The sequence below is a fragment of the Haplochromis burtoni genome, unplaced genomic scaffold (assembly GCF_018398535.1).
Source record: "Haplochromis burtoni strain Fernald_Lab_line unplaced genomic scaffold, NCSU_Asbu1 Contig_152, whole genome shotgun sequence".
Taxonomy (NCBI): Eukaryota; Metazoa; Chordata; class Actinopteri; order Cichliformes; family Cichlidae; genus Haplochromis; species Haplochromis burtoni.
Window position 1 is genome coordinate 1120657 of NW_024582513.1, and position 22268 is coordinate 1142924.

At 39.4% G+C, this 22268-nt stretch overlaps 1 protein-coding gene across 3 annotated transcripts in view; it reads right to left on the reverse strand.

Annotated features, from left to right (window-relative positions):
- The window catches only part of nlgn2b (neuroligin 2b), a 77591-nt gene that overhangs the window by 14650 nt on the left and 40673 nt on the right, over positions 1 to 22268 (reverse strand). For all 3 annotated transcript variants that reach the window (XM_042224821.1, XM_005931914.3, XM_005931913.3), the window contains exons 3-4: positions 19058 to 19111; positions 12851 to 13000 (exon numbers count right to left, since the gene is read on the reverse strand). In XM_042224821.1, the coding sequence (XP_042080755.1) occupies positions 12851 to 13000; positions 19058 to 19111 (204 nt within the window). The remainder of the gene's footprint in view (positions 1 to 12850; positions 13001 to 19057; positions 19112 to 22268) is intronic.

The following is a 22268-nucleotide window of genomic DNA, read 5'->3' on the forward strand; positions in this document are numbered from 1 at the left end:
GGATATCTAAAGATTAAAGTTCTTTCCACTGACAGAAAGGGCGGCTTTACTGGTCTGGCCCGCTTAAGATTAAAGTGGGCTCCGTGTTTCCCACAATGTAAAATGAGTTTGTCATCCCTAAATTTGACTGAGAGAAAAATGAAGGCTAGCATAATACTAAAGGGTAGTCTAAATGAACTAAAATGTGTTCCCAGAGTTTTTGGGTCACTTGGCTTCATCCAAACGAAAGTATGACATTTGATTTACGTTTTAAAATGGTATGACTTTGCTTACACATACAGCTAGTCATTGAATGTGGCTATCTTAAGCATTCAAGTATTCACACATCCACAGGAAATCTTTAAGGAAAATGGAGCTCTCTGCTTCTATCCGACAATAATTTGTGACTTCACCTGCTGGATTATACGAAAGCAACCATCAGATCTAAATAACCCCATCCGCTGGTTGGCTTTCCAGATTGGCGCTTGCTTTACACTCTGAGACAGTCCATATATAGTTCAATAAAGATGACTAGTTTATGACCACATGCTACTTTACATAATGCAGCCAAGTCTCAAATAGGTTTCTGAGCAACGTCATCAAAATGTACCAGGAGGCTGAACACAAATCAAGATGACTGGGAACTTCTGGGCTACATGTAAAACCCTTTTTAGCGGTTTTAAACTGTACAAAGTGACCAGAGCAAAATACTGGCCACAATCCTGGACTTTGCACTGGAATTAGAGGAATATGTGCACCTTTCAAGTTAAGACAATGAACCTTGTTGCTATGGTTTTTTTTTCCAGGGGAACAGTACAAACATCGTTCTCTGTGATCAGTGTTTCAGTAAGCAGTCTGATGTGCAATGTCACTCCAGTCATCTTTAATAGAAGACAACAGTCTATCTGGCCTATTTTTGAGAAAAAAATCTTTTCACAGATGTTACGAACAACTAATGGCACAAATATGTAACCAGAATCTGGGCATCTGCGCACCATAGCTTGCGCAGAAAAAGCTGTTATTACATATTGTTGCTTCCTGGCTTTTGCTCTGATTTAGGACAGAGCTCCAGATTTATTACTAATTCCAGGCCAAACATTGTTTGGTCTGTGATGCGGTGCTTCCAGCATCAAGTTTCAAATTATCTTGCCAAAAACCGACAGACGACTGTCAAAGGTGAAATGTAGTAAACCGTGAATTGCTTTGGATAAGCCACTGGTGACTGTCACACCCAAAACAACAATTATTTTTCTGGTTTCCAGCAACTGAACACTGAAAATAACCATTTTTGGTTTCATGACATTGCATTGGCATGTTTTCCACCTCCCTGCTGCACATGGATCCTAGATTGTTTGTACAGTATGTCACCTAAACGTGCATAGTGGCTGAATAAATGTTTACCGTCGCAGGGCAATGCACAGCATAACCTTGCGTATGCAACTATATACAAGGTCACAGCCACAGTGTGTTTACATAAACTGTGTTATAATACTTTCTCCTGAAGCAGTATTGTTTTGTGAACTAAATTCCCATTCTAGATGTTTTCTCGTGCGGACAAAAGAAACACACTGTATAAGAAACTGAGTTAAAGGGCAGTTTGTAAAAAAAAAAAGGTGGTATAGCTCAGTACAAAGGGACAGATGGTAGGAACAGACAAAGCACATTTTCAAGTGTGTTAAATAGCAAATTAAGTTTTATTGTTGATGATTATTAATGAAAGTGATGGCGATGCTGATGAAGGTAACAGCAGCCATGATGACAGTGGTGATGATAACCTGCCAAATTGACCTTTCTACTACAGTCAGTGTGACACAACACAACTCTCATTCCACACTCTTCACTGTACTTACACTACAGTCAACAAGCACTTGAAGCCTGGAGTGTCGTGTTGGGTTAACCCGGCTTAATTGTGATTCACATTACAGAGTGCAGAGTTATTTTGCTGACTTTTGGGGGTTTTCTTTCAATATGACTGTTTGCCTTGGACAAAAAGTGCAAATTCCAGCCACGATGACAGCTGATGTGTCACTTTATCATAGCTTAAAAAAAGTAAAAATCTACGTTAACTTAAAGTCAACATTTGACTTGTAATGAGCATTAATTAAAAAGTTTTTTCATTCATTTTTATTTTGGAATTTAATCCTCAAATGCTGTGACAGGATATTTCACATTCAAAGAAAACACTGCAATCAGCAAAGTAAGCAAAGAATATGCAACCTCAAAGAGTGACCTTGTCTTGAGCAGGCAATAATGTTTGTTATGAAATGGCTGTAATGTGATAATGATTTTGAAAAGAAAAAAAGTATGATTAAACTGTAATATAGAGATAATTGGATTACCAAATTTATAAGAAACCACAGCTGCTGCCTGTCTCTATAGTGCAGTGTTTAGTGTTGGATGGATTATTAAAAAACAGAAATCATGTCTCAGTGCTGTAGCAGAAATATTACTTTGAAAGGATTAACCCCACTAATCAAGATATCACATGTTACTATGTAATTGTATTATCCTTGCATCATCCCAGCAATTGACTGGTTCTTAGCCTTATGTGGCTCTGACCTGGTAACATATTACCACTGACCTGTGCCGCTTATCAAAACCATGTGCACGTGGAAGTGTCTCCTGCCCAGCCAAGTGCTGAGCTGCCTGCCACAGTTGCCTGGCAACTGTCTAGGACTTCAGGCAAAATGAAATGGACAGGCACTCACGAAGGCACTCGGATACCCACATTCAAGCACTTCCATATTCAAGTACGCAAACAGCAGCATGCAAATGCACGTGAACTCCAAAGTCAGTGCATGTACATGCAGGCAACTTCACAGTATGTGCTAGCATGCTAGCTCTAGTGCCGCTCTCTTTGAAAGGCCGACATGAAGGGAGGGAATTTATCTTCCACCATTGAAGATAAGTCAAACAAGTTCCCTCCTCTCCTTTCTTTCTCTTTCAGTAAGTTTTCCTTCTGATCCACCACCCACACCCCTCCCATCTGCTGAGTTGGGTTTCCTACTGACTTTAGTGCTGAGAACAGCAGTTTATGAGGCTGAACTCATGCATATTCAACACTTGCTTGAGGTAGCAGCCAAGGAACTGTGAGGAGAGTCATCAACCTCTAAAGATACAGGTTGAAGACAGTGAAGTGAATGGATGAAAGAGAAACAGAGGAGGAGTGAGGAAACCATGGAGGGAAATTTAAAAACAAACTGTATGATAATAACTGGAGCTTCCAATACCTCTGGGATTGTTACCAAAAGCTCTTTCCATAATGCATCTACTCTTTCTCTAATGTATGCCAATGAGGAGAGTCATTATAAAAGCTATTATTCCCAATAGATATCGTATTGCGTCTACAATAGGATGAAATATTTGCATTAGCTGGACTTTTATTCATTTTGGGACAAGATACAAAAAAAAAAAAAGACCAACACAGAGATTGTTATTGGTATGTTGTGTCTTTACTCTAATTCTCTCTTAGTGAACTGCACCATTCAGAACATCCTCTGTTGTCACCCATATTTGTAAAAGTCATTCACACATTTTAGCCCTAAAACTATGCTCAGCCATATTATCGCTTTACAGAGATAGGAACATCTGCAGAGCAATTTACAGGACTGAACGGAATAACTGTAGTAGGTCACTGAACATATTTCTGTGAACAGAGAAGACAGAACAATAGGAGAGGGAGGGGGGTGGAGTTGAGGGTGAAGGATTAAAAAAGGGAAAAAAAAGAAAGAAAGACATGAAACAGGTATTAAATCAAATATTGCCCAAAGCTACTGTCAGATGTTAACTGACAGACAGTAGAGAGGAATACAGTGAAGGACGAATTATATAATTTCATTGTGACGTCACGCAGGAGATGATCAGAGATGTCTACATTCAGAGGAAAGATGTTGATTTTATTTTATACACACAGGAAAGGTGATTGAAAAGAGGAAACAAAGCGTTCTTGTCTCTGTATATGTGAGTCACAAAATTAATGAAGCACAGGTAGAGGCATTATTATACAAAAAAAGGAGCGGGGAAAAAAACCCTTAGCAGATGGTGAATGTCTCTTGCACACTGAAGACTCTGTTTAGATGAGCAGAATAGAGTGGATTGGATCACTCAATACTGTGCACCGGAGTCGGGGATTATCTGCTATGTGTGTATGTAACAGTAGATTAATATGACAGGAGAAAATCACAATAGAAAATTCTTTAACTCAGAGAGATGCTATTGTAGTTCACCTCTTGCACATTCTTGCTGGATTATCTTTTTTTTTTTCTTCTTTTTTTTTGGTTACACAAATCTGTTAAATCTCCTTGTCGGCACCAAGGGTTTGATTTGAAGACTAGCTGGCAGGTCCGTTTCAATTATGCATCATTCTGTATGTCAAGTATACCCAGAAATGAAATTATAACGCAATTGGGCTCCACTTCCACTGAACTAATGTTAGTTCAGTACACCGCCCATAGGCCTCTGATGTCATTGTATTTATTACCTTACTTATCTCGTTCAATTTTTCCTCACAACTGTCCACTCAAATGGCACCGTGCCGTGCAATAACACCAGGCTGCCATGCAAATTTGAAAAGCAGCGGTTCAAACATCATGTTGCCTCTCAAGACTTTTCAAAGCTTTTCAAAGTTCTGTTTCAGAAATGCCTTATTGCTCATGAAAACTGCAGCCTGCCTGAATAAAAAATCAAGTCAAATTAAATGAATTAAGAGTCTTGAAACAGAGCCTCGTCTGCAGTAGGGGACGCAATTTTAATCACAGGGCTAATATTTCAGACATGAAGCTATTTTAATTAATGATATGGTGTCATTAATCATACTTGTTACATGTATCCACTCAGCCTCTTAATATGGCAGTTCAGGTGCCCAAGTGATTGGCAAACATTTATGTAATTTTACATTTACTTACGCATAATGGTATTTAAATGTGGATATTTCACTTTAATCACTGCCTCCACTATTAGGTAACAGTCAGATTAAGGCTTTAGCACTGAGTAGATGACACAAATGAATGCTAACACCAATTATGGCACAAAACGGGGACAGATTCATCAAGCTGAATGAAAAATCTTGCCATCAACCGAGATCTATCTGTCATGTAAAGGGGCATTTAAATTATTTAAATAAATGAACCTTTTTTACATTTTGCAAGTATTAAAAATATCTCAGTTAGTTTTACAGTTAATTCTATCCTGAAATCACGAGTTAATACTGATAATAGACACTGGAGCAAAGTTTTATCTGAAATGTGTAAATCACCCTGAAAAGAAAAAATTGTGTGAATAATGTCTTTCACTGCCAGAAAATGTTCCTCCTTTCTTACTTGTTGAATTCCTCCAAGGGAGGAGAGACGCACAGTCTTGAAATCTCAGATTTAAATTCAGAACAACTGTGAGCAAAGACACAGCTTGAATATCTCTGATGTTATATCATAAACATCTACAGGATACAAACAGAGGAATAGATTTCAGTTGCATACACTGGAAAGCAGCGCACAACAGTGACTGCCCACTTTTTTAAGCGCTCCAGTTCTGTAAATGAATTTTGTCCTCGTTTAAAAAAAACAAACAAAAAAAAAAAAAACACGTATAAATGTCTTGAACCAAGCCAATCAGCTACGAAGTGAATTATAACCATAAAAAGATTTGATTTGATTGTAAAATAAAATGTAAAAAAAAAAAAGAAAAAAAAGAAAAGGGCAAAAACACATCATTACTGTGTGATTGTAATACGTGTGAAAGAAATACTCATCCCAAAATACATTGCAGATGCTTTGAAATCCCACATTACACAGAAAACCACATTTGAGCTTCTGGAATTTAATCGTTTCTCATTATTGTAGTCCTGTAAAATAATATACTTGAATATATTTGGTAATATGTGTAGGGTACACCGCTCTTGTGGCTTCTAAAGTTTCACATTCACTATGTTTGCAGCAATCAGAGATGTAGCTGGATTCTGGGTAGATTAGTTCCGTAAAAAAAAAAAACAAGCTTGATGTCATACAGACCTGTGGTTTTTACAGGAGAACATGCCATTGTTTTACAGTGTTGTAGCTCATAGTTAGTCTACTTTGGATGGTTACAACATCACAATCAGTCATAATCGACTGAAATTTAGGTACACTTGAGGCCTGGACAATTTAAGGTCCCTTATGTGTGGCATGTAGGTTGTAGAGCATCAAGTAAGGGGAGCTGCATAAATGATCCTTCTGTTATTTGATTGGTGCAGCTGTGTATTTGGCTACCAGCCTGCGACACAGATTGGTGTCAGTTTCAGTCAATATGCCTATAAGTCCTTAGGGTTCACTGAAAACTGTCTCTGGCTACTGATCCATGTGTCAAGAGCCTCATGCACGTTATAATACACATTATAAATGATGTCCGCAAAGCATTAAACACACTTTTGCAAGTGAGGCAATTGTGGCTCAAGAGTTGGGAGTTCGCCTTGTAATCGGAAGGTTGCCGGTTCGAGCCCTAGCTTGGACAGTCTCGGTCGTTGTGTCCTTGGGCAAGACCTACTGGTGGTGGTCAGAGGGCCCGGTGGCGCCAGTGTCCGGCAGCCTCGCCTCTGTCAGTGCGCCCCAGGGTGGCTGTGGCTACAATGTAGCTTGCCATCACCAGTGTGTGAATGCGTGGATGACTGGATATGTAAAGCGCTTTGGGGTCCTTAGGGACTAGTAAAAGCGCTATATAAATACAGGCCATTTACCATTTGCTTTTGCAAGGAACAAAAATAACACGAAATGTGAAATATTTAGAAATATTTAATTTGTAGAGTGTAGATAGAGGATTTTATAGCTGAATCTACTCACAAACAGATAATGTTAGTTTTTGATTCTGTTATTACAGTGAATGCATCATCACCAGGCAAAAAGAAAAAAGAAAATGAGGGTTGTGAGAAGACTTTGTCTAGATGCAAAGAGTGGGAGGTGTGTTTTATTTGTATTTAGAGAGGAGCTGAGTGGTGAGAAGGCAGCAGGCTGAAGTTAATTGACAGCACTGGCTAAAAATACTGTTTATGTCATATTTAAAAGGATGTGTTTGAGAACAACAGGCAACACAATGTAAAGTGATTCCGAAGGCTGACTGAGCTAAGCACTATTTATGGATGCACTGACACTGTTTGACTTGACTTTTACTAAAAATGTTTCAATGCACAAGATTTTAAAATAAAACATATTAAATAAAAGATAGAATGATAAAATACAGTGTCACAAACAGAGTACATGAGCACATCATTTTTAGATACGTCATTTTTACCTACCAGTCTCTAATTAATGAACAACTCAACTAAGCATAATACAGTTGAAGACATTATGAAGGCTTTTCTCTGCATTTTTTAATTATAAATACAAAGTAAGGACATTCTTTTCATTTCTGGGTAAGATTAGTAGAGCATTTTAAACAGTTAATTATACTGTTATCAATGGTAATGATAATTTGCTTACTAATGATCAAGGAACTGACCTCACAACCTATTTTATTCATTCAGTGGGCTAGCTTCAGTCATTGTGCAAATGTACTATTTATAAAGTTGGGGAAACCTGCAGTCAGCTGAGACCGAAGAAGTCAGTCAGATGGGTGACAGTGTTTCTCCCACTGAAAATGCTATGTCCGGATGAACAGAATCAACCATTTGGGAGTTAATTAGAATTTTTTTTGTATTTAATACACATGCAATTCAAAAACGCAAGAGATAAAAACATTAGTAAAGACTTGCTAGCTTAAATTGTAAAATGACTGATTTGATGCTATACTACTGTGGTACTGTAAGTGGTTTCAGATATCTCTCTTTGAGCACTAGTGTTCAGTTCAGTGTCCATTTGTACGTGTTACCAATTAAATCTTTAACAAGCAACCTTTTCTGATACAAAACATCAATAAGCTAATGAACTGTAACTTTAAAATAGCAAACATTAAAGAAGCTAATGTAACTAGCTTGTAGTTTAAGCTAATGCATACCTCGTACCAACTCAGCACCTGCTCTAACTTTTCAGTCTGTCTTCTGCCAAAAAAATATATTGCTAACATTTTAAAAAATGGTCTGACGCCACTGTGTCAAGAATTTAAAACAATTTTGTTATATAGAAGCTTGTGTTTAAGTACATAGGATTTTTTTTTTTAACTTTGGTATCAAACTAGCGTATTCAGAATCTGTGTAATTCTACAAGTACTACTAGAGACGCCTACATTTCTGCTATTGTGACAGCCCAAGCAATATGTTAAACTTATCTCAAATTGACATAAGTATATGATATATGATGAGTATATAAAAAACTTGAATGTTTTTTTGAGGCAGCACACATAAAACACAATTTTCAGGGAATTTACATCAAATTTACCATGTTTTCAAGCAACTTTAAATCACATACATACAACATTTTTATGCTGTGAACAAGATGATATTAAACATGGTGGAATTTACTCCTAAATAGGTTACTTGCTTACTTGCAAGTAAAGAGCTGAAATTGGGAAGAGAAATGTTTCCAGAAGAAGCGTTTCATCTCTCTTCCTGCGGTGAAAAATGTTCTCACTCTCAGAGCCCACGATGGTGGGCCTTTCCCCAGAGTTCATTAATTAGTTAATTAGTTAATTAGTCTAAACAGATGGCTATGCAACACAAATCAGAAGGCTCTCTGGGCCTGGAGCAGGAGGAAGGTAGGAAAAGGTGAGCTGAGCCGCGATCTCAAATCACAACTGTCACTGAACCTCTGAACGGGGCTGTGTGCTGCAGACATTTTCTTCTGGTTCACTTATTTTATTCCACCACAACGAGGCGCATGATAAATTAATATTACAAATCCATAAAGTATATCATTTGCTGGAAATTGACAGATGCACGTGTTGTACTATAATGAAACCATTAAGTCATGTGCAAGGCTGCTGCGGTCACAATGCAGGAGGGTTTGTTCGAATGAATACTTTGCATCACTGCAGATTTAAAAAAGCATTTCTGAAGGTTTATTTTTAGACTGCTCCCATCTCCCCCCTTCTGTTTCCTTTTCCCTCACTGTCTCTCCATGATTCTCCCTCGCTCATCTGTCTCTGTTTCCTGCACTCTCTGCTTCCCCTATTTCTGACTCCCTATCACTCTTTTAAAGGCGCAGACATTGTATGAAATGAGGTTGGCATGTGTAAGCTCCTGTGAGTGTAAGTACGGGATAATACTTAAGACAAGAATGTAAAACTATTAAAATACCAAATGCCTGTGTTTCTCACTGTGACTCAAATGCACAGTGTCAGTGAGGAGTGCTATTAAAATTGCAGATGGATGGTGCATTATTTATATATATATTTTACGCATGGCACGCAACCAATTGCCTACACACACTCTATCACATGCAAAAGAAGGACTTGGTGTGCACACAGACAAAAATGCATACATGCTTGTGCCACACAGAACATGCAAAAAGACACACACACACATACACACAAGGATTATCGCCTTAGTACAGTAACCCATTTAAAGCATATCTGAGAGTCAGAGTGAGAGAGCACACATTCGCCCACATACCAAAATTTTCAACAACATTAAAGGAATCGAGGACACTGCGTCATAATCACTCAGCAGGATCTATCTCCACCTCTCTCAATGTGCATCTTGCATACTTTAATGATTATATGTGGACGTTCTGTACAACACATGAGTGCACTCCACACATCTCTAATGTGGATCACAGCAAAAGTGTCAATGTAAATCAAATACCTTTACGGTCCGGAGCCAAGGTCGAAGTGAGTGTAAGGAAAGCAAACGAGGATGCCAATGAAGAGCATTTGGAATAGCTTGTAATTTTATGCAACAATATCAGTTCCAAATTGTGAACTCAGCCTTTTGGCTCGGCTTTTTAATGATCGTGATTTGTCAGGCAGCTGCGAAGAAGAACGCGCAGAAAGGTGAAACTGAGCCGTGTAAAGCAGCAGGTCCGGGCCCTCATTTCGCTAACTCTCAGTTTGTCCTTGTCCCTCTGCCTCTCCGCTGGCATTGTCAATAACAGTGTGGCTCACGTTACCCTCTGCTAATACTTGCAGAAACTCTTGGACTCCATCCTAAACTACTCCCATTTCTCTGTTTATCATTATCCTGATATGTTGAAACAGGCGTGATGCAATAAACAAGATCTGATTACCCAACCTGGCAGCCGCAATGAATGACACGGGGAGCCTGTGTGCAAACACCTCCAAAAGATGACACCAAATGTAAATACTTGACTCCACTGATATCCAGCAGCAAAAAGGGCTAGGCGTACACATGCACACAGCTCAGCCCACACTCACTGGCTCATGAACTCTATAAAAATGAACAAACAGAATACCCCTTGATACAAAAATACAATGACAGCAACAGACGCAGTTCTGTTTTCTGTTGCTGAATGTTACACCAAAGGCGCTAAGTTGTTGTTTGTGTCTTTTGAAGTACAGAGACTGTGATCCTGGCTGTCGTCTTTACAGAAAGGCATGTTAATACAAAAATTAATGAATTACTCTAAAAAGGAAAAGCCAGGATGTGAGAAAACAGAAAATACACCTGTTTGTGTTTTAATACAAAGTGCCTGCTGCAGGAAGACATAGAGTCGCTGGTGAAATGTGAGCAACAGTAGCCAAAATGATACCAAGATTGGCCAGAACGTTTCAAGACTTGTGGAAACACAATATGGCCGTTTAGGATTGATACACTTTGGATACACTTTGCTTAGGATAGTCTATAAGATTAGATTAGATATCTTATTGTTCTGTTACATGAGCTGATACTTCATCAGAAACTGTGGATATGTTTGCATGGAGTTCTTTTAAGCTATAATCTGTCAAAAAATATCTCCGACATTTTTTCAGGCACAGTTTCCACATAGTGTAGGCACTGCATTGCTAATTCCATCATCTGCAATAGATGAAATTAGGCTTTAATGCTTGAGTTGGTTAAAGTTCCTAGATTTAGCAGTACCAGTGAGGCACAAGAGGGGGGGACACACAAAAATACTGCTGCTCATGTACCTGTCAGGATGATCCAGGTTAAACCTTAAAGACACTGGCATTTGAAGTAGTAACGCTGAACGCTTATGTCACGTCTCTGAGTTAGGACATGCTATTTAACTTTATTAGATTGTTTCCTGAGCCTGGTTCCTTCTGGATAAAAAAACCCCCTCCAGAATCCTCTTTCCTCTACATCCCCAAACATGGGCAAGCCCTCTACACCACACTACACCACAACTCAATTCAACTAATAAATGTATTAATTTGTAAACTGCAGTTTTATGAATAAGTTCCGTGGTCTAAAATTTGATTACATGTTTCAATTTGTTCTGAGGGCATAGTCGCGCATAAACAGAGCATGAAGTTGCTATTCAAGTCAAAACATCACTTTAATCTTATGAACCTTCCTAATCTTAAGAGGTGCTCTTAAAAATGGCCGTAGATTAATAAGTACCTCCTACACAAGAGCAGATGGCTCAGAGAATCTTAAAAGCTGCAGAACTTACTCAAACATGACTTGTATGACTGAAGCTTTTTGCCCTGTGTACTTATTTGCCTGCACTTTTTAAATAAGCGCTAATGGTTTCTATTAAGCATGAAAAAAAAGAGTTAAAGGGACAATAAGAGCTTTGTTTTTGTTTTTTAATTTGTGCTCAAAAGATGTTTTCTTCATCAATTAATTAAGAATAAAACATACTTACACTTTTAATTATACTTTTTGTAATTATGTGTTCTCATGTTTGGATTTTAGCCACATGTCTGTTTTACTCTTTTTATGTTTTTCATAATTTTTATATTTGTGTGTCTTTAGAAGAAAATACAAAAAAATATGGAAAAACTGTGGCATGTCAACACTGCTAAAAGAAATAAAACTCAAATGGCATCTTTACAGTGTATGACATTACTGGCATTAATAGAAATTCACACACCTTTGTGATATTAACTCAGACCATGTAAGGACTTCTTTAGTGCACACAGGAGTTCTGATTTTTCAGTACTGGGCAAAACTATTGAGCCAACCCCCATGTCGTTATGTTTTCCTAGGAAAATGGCACATATGTGCAGGGATTTATTAAACATGTGCAAACACAAAAGGAAACATGGTATATAGTGCTAAAAGAGAGTTCGCACAATTCTAACAAGCTTGAAAATCAGTATTTGTTATGACCAATTTTATTTTTCAACATACTCCATATCATCACTCCATAAGACCTGTTGCCATGGGTTTTTAGGCCTGTCACTTCTTTGGTCCTCTACTTGTCTAGTTTCCTTTAAAAAAAATTTTAACAACATACTTTACACAATGCTGAGAAATGCCAAATGTTCAGTGAATAGCTCTTTGGGAATCATTTTGCTGGTGTAAAAATCTTATTTTATGCCTGTTAAACTATGTTATCTTTGGCAGTTCTCACATGTTTCAACAAAAAAATGGAAACTAAGTGTCTGCAGGTAAAGGAGACAATGAAATAACTTCTTTAGCACACACAAGACTACAATAGAAAGAGTTCTGATTTTCATTCATAGGTCAGTGTTGAGTTGCTTAACAAAAAAAAACCCTTCTGAAAATGGTCAAATACAATAACTGGACTGAAAATGAGTGAAAAAGCAAAGAAAAGACTGTCAGAAAGCCTGGAGAACTACTTGTTATGACTACTTTCACAGATTACAGTAAATTTTGGCTCATAGGAAGCAAAATATTTTTTAAAAATGGGGTGTAACTCAAGACGTTTACACAGTAAACTATAAAGGATTTCAGAATGTTATTTTTCATGCATGTGAATGCTGTCATTTTTAAATACAGTTGAACATGACACACAAGGCCTGGTCTAGCTGAAATGAGGCAGACCAAAACAAAGGTTGTAAATGTATAAACGGTTACATCAAATATCTGACACATCAAACTTACCCAGCACGCCAAGCCGATAGTTCATAGTGACCACGATGACATTTCCATAGGCAGCAAGGACACTACCATCAAACATGTTCCCTGAGCCCTCCATGTAGGAGCCTCCATGGATGAAGAGCATCACAGGCTTCTTACGGCGATCCCGAATATCTGCATAGCACAGATCAATGCAGGTGTTTGTTAGTTTAGAGTTGATCCACTAACATATGTTAAAGAGTTGAAATTCAGCTCCATTAATCCCTGGCTATGGTTTGAAATTTTCTCCTGAAATAGCATCTCTAAAATCAGTCACTAAATGGAAGAATCAAATTGTCTATATATAAGAAACAAATCTAACCTAAAAACAAGTAACAAGGATAATTAAGTTCAATTACATTTTATTTATCGATGACAATTTAATTTAGTCACCTTAAGGCTCTTTATATTGGAAAGTAAAGATCTTACAATAATGGAGCATAAACCGCAGCAATCATAAAACCACTTGGTGCAGTTCGTGATAGTGGGAAGGAAAAACTCCCTTTTAACAGGAAGAGACCTTCAGCAGAACCAAGCTGAGGGAGGGGCGGCCATCTGCCATGACTGGTTGGGGGTAAGGGGAGGAAAAGGTGTCCTTGTCCTTGTTATTAGTTCAGAGTGAACAAAGAACACTTCTTTTACCTCTGCCTTGTAACAGTAAAGTACAAATCCACTGATATTAAAGGATTTATCTGTTGTGGTTGTTCTAGTACTAGGTATTTAAGTAAAAAAACCCCAAAAAAAACCATGCAAACTGTCTTAACCTCAGGCATCCTGTGATTGATGAAAGAAGAAGGTGAAAATACAAAGCACAAAACACTTGTGTCTGGGTTTATCTTCTATGTTTTATTCTGTGATGTTTGTTTCCCCTGTTCTGAGCCCTGATGGTACCTTCCCAAACTGCTATTCCCCTCCATGTTTGGAGCAAATGGTGCAGGCAGTTCTGATGCCCTCACTGTTATTGGTGTCTTTGTGTCCATCAGTGTGTTGCTATGGTTCACTCTGTCAGCCTCTGTGCCTCGCCACCACCCCCTTCCTCGTCTGTGGTACGGCCTGAGTGTCTGAGTGTGGATGAGGCTGAGGGAGCTGCCAGCGCAGCCCAGTTAGGCTGAGCGTCTGCACTGTGCAGGGTCTGTAGATAATTTGTATGAAAGCCAGACCAAGTGGAAACATAAATAACAGCCACAGCATCTGTTTACCCTGATGAGCTTCAGCACTCAGAGATGGAGGAGACGGGGAGATAAGAGGAGAGAAAGAGAGATAAAGGAGGGAAGGGGGGGGGGGGCAGGAAAGAGACAGAGGAAGGAGATGAAAATAGGGCAGCATGAGAGAACTGACGGGGGTAGAGAAATGCATGAGAGCTTCACACCAAGAAGAATAAATAAATAAATACGATTTGATAGCATAGATGGAAAAAAAGAACTATGAAACGTTACAAAGCAAGTCATACACAGTGAGGTGCGTTAATGAACATTCACACAGGATTCACACAGACACACACAAGCACACATACACACACAAACTCTTGCATAGGCAGCTGCGATGTTGAGTCGCTATGGAAACTGCTTCTCGCTAATAGAACTGCACCAGCCATTCCATCGCACCGACTCACTGAATGCCTGTTGCCGTGGTAACAAATTCCACTCACGTATTTGCACACCCGCCTGCATCACCACCTGAATCTCAGGTTACACATGCACTTGGGTGCGTCACTCACAGTCGTGCGTGCAGACTCACACACACACACATACATGCAGACAAGTGGATGTGGTAAAGCGGCACGTATGGCTTCAAACACAGGTATGTTTTATAGATAGCACGTACGACACAGGCAGGCTGGCTTTAAATTAAAAAAAAAAACAAAAAAAACTTTGAGTTGCACACTCTGATGTGCTGCTCCTTTTCCCCTCTCTTCTCCGGTGTATTCAGAACCTTGGCTGATTTCCCAGAAGATACGTAAAAAAGTTCAATTATCTTGGCATCACCAGGACAGTAGAAAGGAGTGACGTTTCAGCCGGCATCACGAGCAGCGCTCACAGCCATACTCCGTATCTCTCAAGCAGAGAATACATGGAAATATGATTTATCTACATTTTTAAAGTCCCATTTAGCAGTGTTAAGTTTTTACAGCTTTCATATATGACTTTCAGACCCACAGTGGGATCAACCACCCGGGTTCTGAAAAATTAACCCAACCCAGAAATGCCAAAAACTGCAGTTTTTCACATGGCCACTTGAGGCGAGCTCCAAAAGTGATTTAGTCCCCTTAGACTGTCACAGTAAAATGAACAGCACAAAGAATTAGATTTATAGCCTTGTAGGAAAAATATATTTTGCCTGAATGGAGGCAAATTCATAGCTCAAAGGTGGGTGTACATTTTCATAACTCACTGTAGTTATACTAGTAAGGCTTTAGGTTAGAGTCCATGGATGCTTTGATTGACAGGTGTGCTAACATAGGGACCTGTAGTTGACTGTTGTGTGTCTTAAGCCTCACCTCTGTCAATAAGTCACTAAACTGTATCTTTTGTTAATATACTTTGATATTGGTCCCTTTTTTTGCAATTTTTATGGCAAATATGCAACGGGATAAAACCCATCTAAGAAATCTGTGCTTTAGTTTTGATGATTGAAATTCTACTATTTTAGTTGTCTCTTACCTTATCGCTGATTCTGATTAGCAGACATGTGCCTATGCATCTTGTGCATAGGCACAAGATGCATAACTTCTGTCAACGGTGTCATCCAATGTAATCGTGGCACCAGCTAATGTAGCCTAATGTAGCTTCGAGCAGAGGTGAAAACTGCAGAGGTCCGGTAAGCTCAGCTCTTTCTTACTACACACAATGCAGTTTTTAACCTCAACAGACACCAAGTTTGTCTGTGTGTTAAAATGTTATTCAACATCTATCATTAATCCCTATTAAAGTTTTACTTTTCTCCCTGTACATAAAGCATGTTGATCTATCTCTGTAGCTATATCAACTAAGATAAGATAAGATAACATCAAATTACATTTTTGGGGGTTGTGTAAGGACAGATTCTTTTCTTTCTACTTGTGTCACAGATTACATCTTTAATATTACATTTTTTTAATAGAAAAAAGGCTTAGGGATAGTTATGGGGCTTGGTAATTCAAAATACTGCAGTGGTACTTAAAGCACAAAATAGATATATGTGGGGAGGTTGCAATGTTAAACCATAATAAATGAATATTGCTAGCATGATAACTGGAGCTACAAAATTCATAACAATACACACTAATGTGCAAGTATGAATCAGAGGAATTAAAAGGCAAAGTACTATAGCTGGTACTGCTAATCAAATGCACTTGATTAATTGCGTGAGCACAGTGTGAGGATTTTTATAAAAGGAGAAACATCCCAGTAAATTCACACCAAGGTCAGACTGTGCAATACTCCCCAAAACAGCAACAACAACCCCCCCCCCCAAATAAAAAACAAGAGCTACATCTCAGACTCTATAGGCCTCAGTTAACATGTTAAATGTTAATGTTTATGAGAGTATAATTAGAAATAGACTCAAATATATCTTGTTGGGTTGCCAGGAGAAAACCTCCACTCTAAAAGGAACTGTAAAAAGAAGATGGCAGCGTGGCTTAGATTTGTGAAGCTGCATCTAAACAAACTACAAGACTTCTGGAACAACTTTCCTTTAGATAGATGAGACCAACGTAGCGATATTTGACCATAATGCACCACATAACAGCTCATACCAACTGTCAAGCATGGTGGTGGACGGATAATGATTTGGGCTTGTTCTGCAGCCTCAGGACCTGGGGCACCTTGCGGACATTGAGTTGACCATGAACTCCTCTGCATACTAAAGTATTCTAGTCAAATTTGAGGCCACCTGTTTGAGAGCTTGAACACAATTGTGTCAAGCAACAGGACAATGATTCCAAGCACAGCAGCAAATCTACATAAGAAGGGCTGAAAAAAGAAAAGAATCAATGGCTAAGACCTCAACCCAGCTGAAATGCTGTGACAACCTTAAGGTCTCAATAAAGTGAAGCAACTATGTATAGAAGAGAGCTCCCAAATTCCTCCACAGTGATGTGACAAACTGATAAAGTCATACAGAAAATGATTAGGTCAAGTTATTGCTGCCAAAAGTGGCAGTCCTGTGAAAACCTTCTTTTTCACATGACTGTATAACTATTTTTGCCGATCTTATCTTGTTTTTCTAATAACAACAAAGGCGAGAAAATTATCACTATCCTAATAAAGCTAAAATTTTAAAAATAAAGATAACAATGAAAAAATCATTAATTTTGAATAAAAGATCATACGCGCATGCACAGTCACAATTAAAAGTGTGCGTTTGCATAATTTGGGGGGGGGGTTACAGGCATACAAATGCCTAGCTATGCATTCTCTGGAGATTTTGTCACACAATATTTCAGTTTTAAAAAGCTGGAATATTTGAATGTGTTTAAGAGAGGGACATGTCGGAACAATTGAAAGAAGCTCAACACAAATGCAAAAATGATGAGACGATGGAGGGTGATCCACTCAGTCCAAATTTGAGCCTATAAAGCCAATAAGGAGCTGGCTGTCTTCCCTTCCTCCCCCCATAACACTGGCACATTATTCGCTTCTCTCATTTCCACCTAACCTGATACTGTCCTACTCAATATCCACCTTTGTCCTGCACAGACATTCTCACATTAATGTCTTACTGTTTCCAACAGATACTGCCCACTTTCCACTTTTCCATTCCTCCGGTCCTCTCTCATTCATTCCCTTATGGAAATCTTCATTGATTTGGGTGTAAAAGTTTTCAGCCTGCCTCAGCACTTGAACAATTTTCGCACCCGGACCCACAGCCAAGACTCTACACTTTCACAGAAAAAACTTTCCAGCAACAAAACGCTAATACTACTGTTTTACAACAATGTTTAAGAAACTCTGTCCAATCCATACCTAAACAATTAAGCGAGGAATTCAGCCATGCCCTAGCCCTCCTGATCCTGTCAGGATCCATCAGGTGTCGGCATAAATGTCAAGCTCTACCAGTCTCCTACTCATCCACCCTCTCACTCTCTCCTTCTCCACATCTCTCTCACTTTCAAAGCTCTATAAATGTCATTTCATAATGCACTTGTCTTCATTATGACTGTTTTTCCCCCCCTCCTCTCCCCCACCGCTGCCCTCGCCAGTGCTCTCGCGGTGTTCAGCTTTTTTCTTTTCTTTCATCTCTATTCAATCATTCTGCTCCTCTCCTTTACAATCCTGCATGGATCCTTATTTCTGTTTTCACCGTTAAGAAACCACACAATTGGATTAGCTACATCTGTCTCTTTTTAAACCACAGCAATTAGAAATGCAAGGAAGGGAGAATTCAATACTGAAATAGCAAAGAGCTTGAAATACAAAACACACAAACACACACTGAGGCGCAAACTGGAGCACACGCGCTCGCGTGTTGAGTTGCACATGCGCTGTGCTCAAGTAGACACACATGCACGCACACACACATGCACAAATGGAAATGTGGAGCACTGCATGTGTGTTTAATACTATGCAATATACAGTAAGCCTTAGCACGTGTACAAAAACACACGCACTAATTGTCTGCACAGATTTTGGTGCACCAGTAAAGTGTAGTGCGAGCATCTCCCCTTGTCTGCAGTGATCTTGAAAATATACTACAGTGGCAGAAATATGCAGAAGTCCTTCACTTTTTCCCACTTTAAAAATGAAGGATTGGGTAGAGCCCAATAACATTATGAAGGACGATAATTTAGCCGAGCAATTCACAAGAACTTTAGTCCAAGAATAAAAGCGCAGGTGAAGAAGGACTGAATATCGATTTTCAGTGATGCGTCACGCTGGATAGCCAGAACATCAGAGTGTGGTTAATCAACCACACAGCAACCAAGCAAGGAAAGTTAATTAGCTCCCCGTGCAAGCACACAAAACGCAGCATTTGTGACAAGGGTGGAATAAAAAACAAATACTTTGTATGTGACTTTTATACGACCAAAATGCGTGCCTGTGAGAAGGAGTGACAGATTTGTATGCTAATAAAGGCAGTTAACACAGGACAATGTAATGTGCACATAGGGTGATTACGCTCAGATGGTTATTAACACAGATGAAAACACCACAACCCCCATGGAGTTTGAAAAATAGAGCATGAGGGGAAAAAAACATGCAATTAAAATACCTTCATCCCTGGGTCTGTTCATTGAAGACTCATCGTGTTTTTTTGTGAGCGGACCTGAGGTTTAGAAAAAAGACAAAAGACAAAATTCAAAAAGTTTGCACTGGTACAAAAAAACAAAACAGAAAAAAAAATCAAGAAAAGGATTAAAAGAGAGGGAAAAAATATGCTGTTTCTCGGTTTCATTTCAGTGGCTGTGTACAAGGATTACACACTGTTTCCTTTAAAAAGATAACCCCCAAACTCATCTGTTTCATCTGCTTAGGATCTAGTCACCGACTGCCTCGTAAATGACCCCAGAGGCCACTTCTCCTCAACCCTTCTCCCAATCAGTCTTGACACACTGCTGCTTTGTAAAGAAAAATCAATAAACAGAATCAAGCCATCACTCTTTTGGGTCAGAAAAAGCAAAGGAATGCCAAGATGCTGCGTGTCCTGCTCTGAGGACTCAAAACATAAGGTTCATCCCTTCACTCCTGTATAAATGTGACTGAATATATATTAGAAACACCAGCCTAAACCTAAAACATGACTTAAAAGTCTTGCCTACCTAATTTGCCAAGAGGAAGTTGGGGTTTTTTGACGGTTATGCCACCTGCATGGGCTTGTGACAGGATTGGCCTCATCAAGGTCAAAGAGGAGCTCTGCATTAAGCTTTAATGGTGACACCAGTTAAATGCACTATAGGGGAGAGCCAATAACGAGCATTTATCACCGTGACCAGCCAACGCCCTGGCATGTCAACCTCTGTAAGTCTTAACTGATAAGGATCCCATTAATTTGTTTTTTTTCTTGGCTTCTGTCAGTGGGGCTTTTTCATCAGCAAACACTTAATGCTGCATTTTGTGTCGTCTACAGCTGCTGCCTGCCCGTTTGGAAGAAAGTCACAAAATACACTAAAACACCTGCAGTCCCACACACATTTAAATCACACACCACGCAAGGAATGTTAACAGTTTACAATCAACTTGTGCTGTCGTCCTTGTACACACCCAGCAGCAAATTTCCCTCTTTCCAATGAAATATTGTTGCAGTCTTTTAAATTTGCTCTATACTGGATTGCCAAGAGGGTTATCACTCTGCTTCTGTGCTGCTGACATGCCTGTTTCTACCCTTTTGCTGAAAACCTTCTTGTAAAGTTATGGCATATATACCTTTCACAGTAGTTCTCATCTATTGACAAAGGAAACACCCAGCACTCCACCATTATAATGCAGCATTTTCACATCTCTATCTGTATGAATATGGTTTCCTGGTATAAAATGTTTATCTTCCATTAAAATAGGACAGGATCAATGCTGAATGGATTTGCTGCATCCCATGAACACCATCATCAGGCGCCTGATCCAGAGAGCACTTAGTGCCATAGCGGGAGATGGTATAGTCGTAGGTCCTGGACTACAGAGCAGGCAGGTAAGCAGACCAGTAATGGATAGAAGGGCACATTACTACCCTATCTTGTCGGCACTTCCTCACTACTTATCACCACTCTAAAACCACACCTTCCCGCTTAATGGATGGACTACTCGGATTTCAGTTCAAAGTCCTCATGCCTAATAAGACTTAAACTTTATGTGAAGATGAGCAGCACATCCACACTTTGTCATGGAGCAGATATCATCCATAGATATCCACAGTAAATTTGTTAAAAAACAGAAAAAAAACTGAAGAATCTTTTCTTCTTTAGTATTATTTTCACTATGAAATAATCAGTTTAAAAGCCTAGCACAGCTAGCCAAAGCCCAGTGTAAAGGCTACAGCCACGCTAGCATTTCTGTAACGGCCCCCAAAGACTGACATTTCAGACATCCCGAGATGTCTGAAATGTCATTGAGAGTTCATTGAGAGCCACACTGTGATGGTTTGGTGTAAGATATCAAGTTTGATGCCCGGAGACTGTATGACTGATAATACCTCCTGAATCTCGGGGTATGATGCGCATCTATGAATCCTTTGCTACTTGCAAAGGACAGCTGGATAACAGCTGGATGTTGGACTACTGTTGTGGAGCCAAAACGGAAAATCATCCAAAGATGACCAGCAAAATTCAATTGTGGTGGTCATCTTTCATCTGCACCAGCCCAAAATCACCTAAGTTGGCTTAATTGGTTTAAGCTACATGTCAACATGCTAGCACTGACAAGCCTAACCACAAAGCACAGTGCAGATGAGGTTGATGGGAATGCCACTGGTTTTGCAGGTGTTTATTCATAAACCAAATTACTTGAATAAAAAAACGAGTCACCAAAATGACTCAAGTCTGAACTTAACTTCACACCAATCCATCAAAGAGATGTTGAGACATTTATTATACACTACAAATTCCACAGTGGCTCTATGAGAAACATCACTAAATTATCTAAGTCACTGGATAAATCATTTTAGCATTGGTAGTGGTTTTATTGTGGCTATTTTCCATCACGGCTAAATGCTACAGTGGCTGCGCTTGTGTGTTTAATATACTGAATTTGCACTAAAATAACTGCTCATGGCAGTATCTAGGTCTTGCCCGACTTGACTAGGGTTTGAAGAAATACTACAATGGATTACACAAGACAAAAAGTAGGACCTAGCCAAAGGGAAAAACATACGCTTTTTGGGTCAAAAACATCCATTCCATCTGCTTCCCATCAGCAGAGAAGCCTGCCGGTAGGCTGAGTGCCACATGATGTAATGGGCCACTGGTCAGTGAAATGCTACGGCCTATGCAGGAACATTTAGCTTGGGTTGTCCCAGTACTGTTTGACCTAATGCAGCTCCATCTCTCAGTCGACAGCGTTTCTGTTCGGTTCAGTGAGCTAGTGGCCAGTACGCAAGCTGTCTCCCGTCCCTCTCCATTTCCTCAGTGCAGTAATCGGGATGAAGCTGCAGTATGTCATGTCTGTGGTGGCCTGTCTGCTTGACAAGGTGTCAGACACAGCTTCAGATCAACACCCCCACTTCCTGCAGCTTCTAGCACATGCAGTCCTATCCTTTTGCTCTCTATCTCTTCTACTGTGGCCCCAGCCCCCAGCTCCATTCTTGCCTCCGCTGTCCTGCCTCCTGAAATATGGTTTTTAATAAAGAGCACGGTAAATGCCTGCTCTAGCGGTAATAAAAATGAAGAATCTCAGGCTTTTGGCTGGGGAGTGTCTTGGGGAAATAGGAAATGCGATGAAACAGTGCTCTTGCCTGACAGCCTGACCAAATGCTAAGAGTTAGGGTGGAACACTAG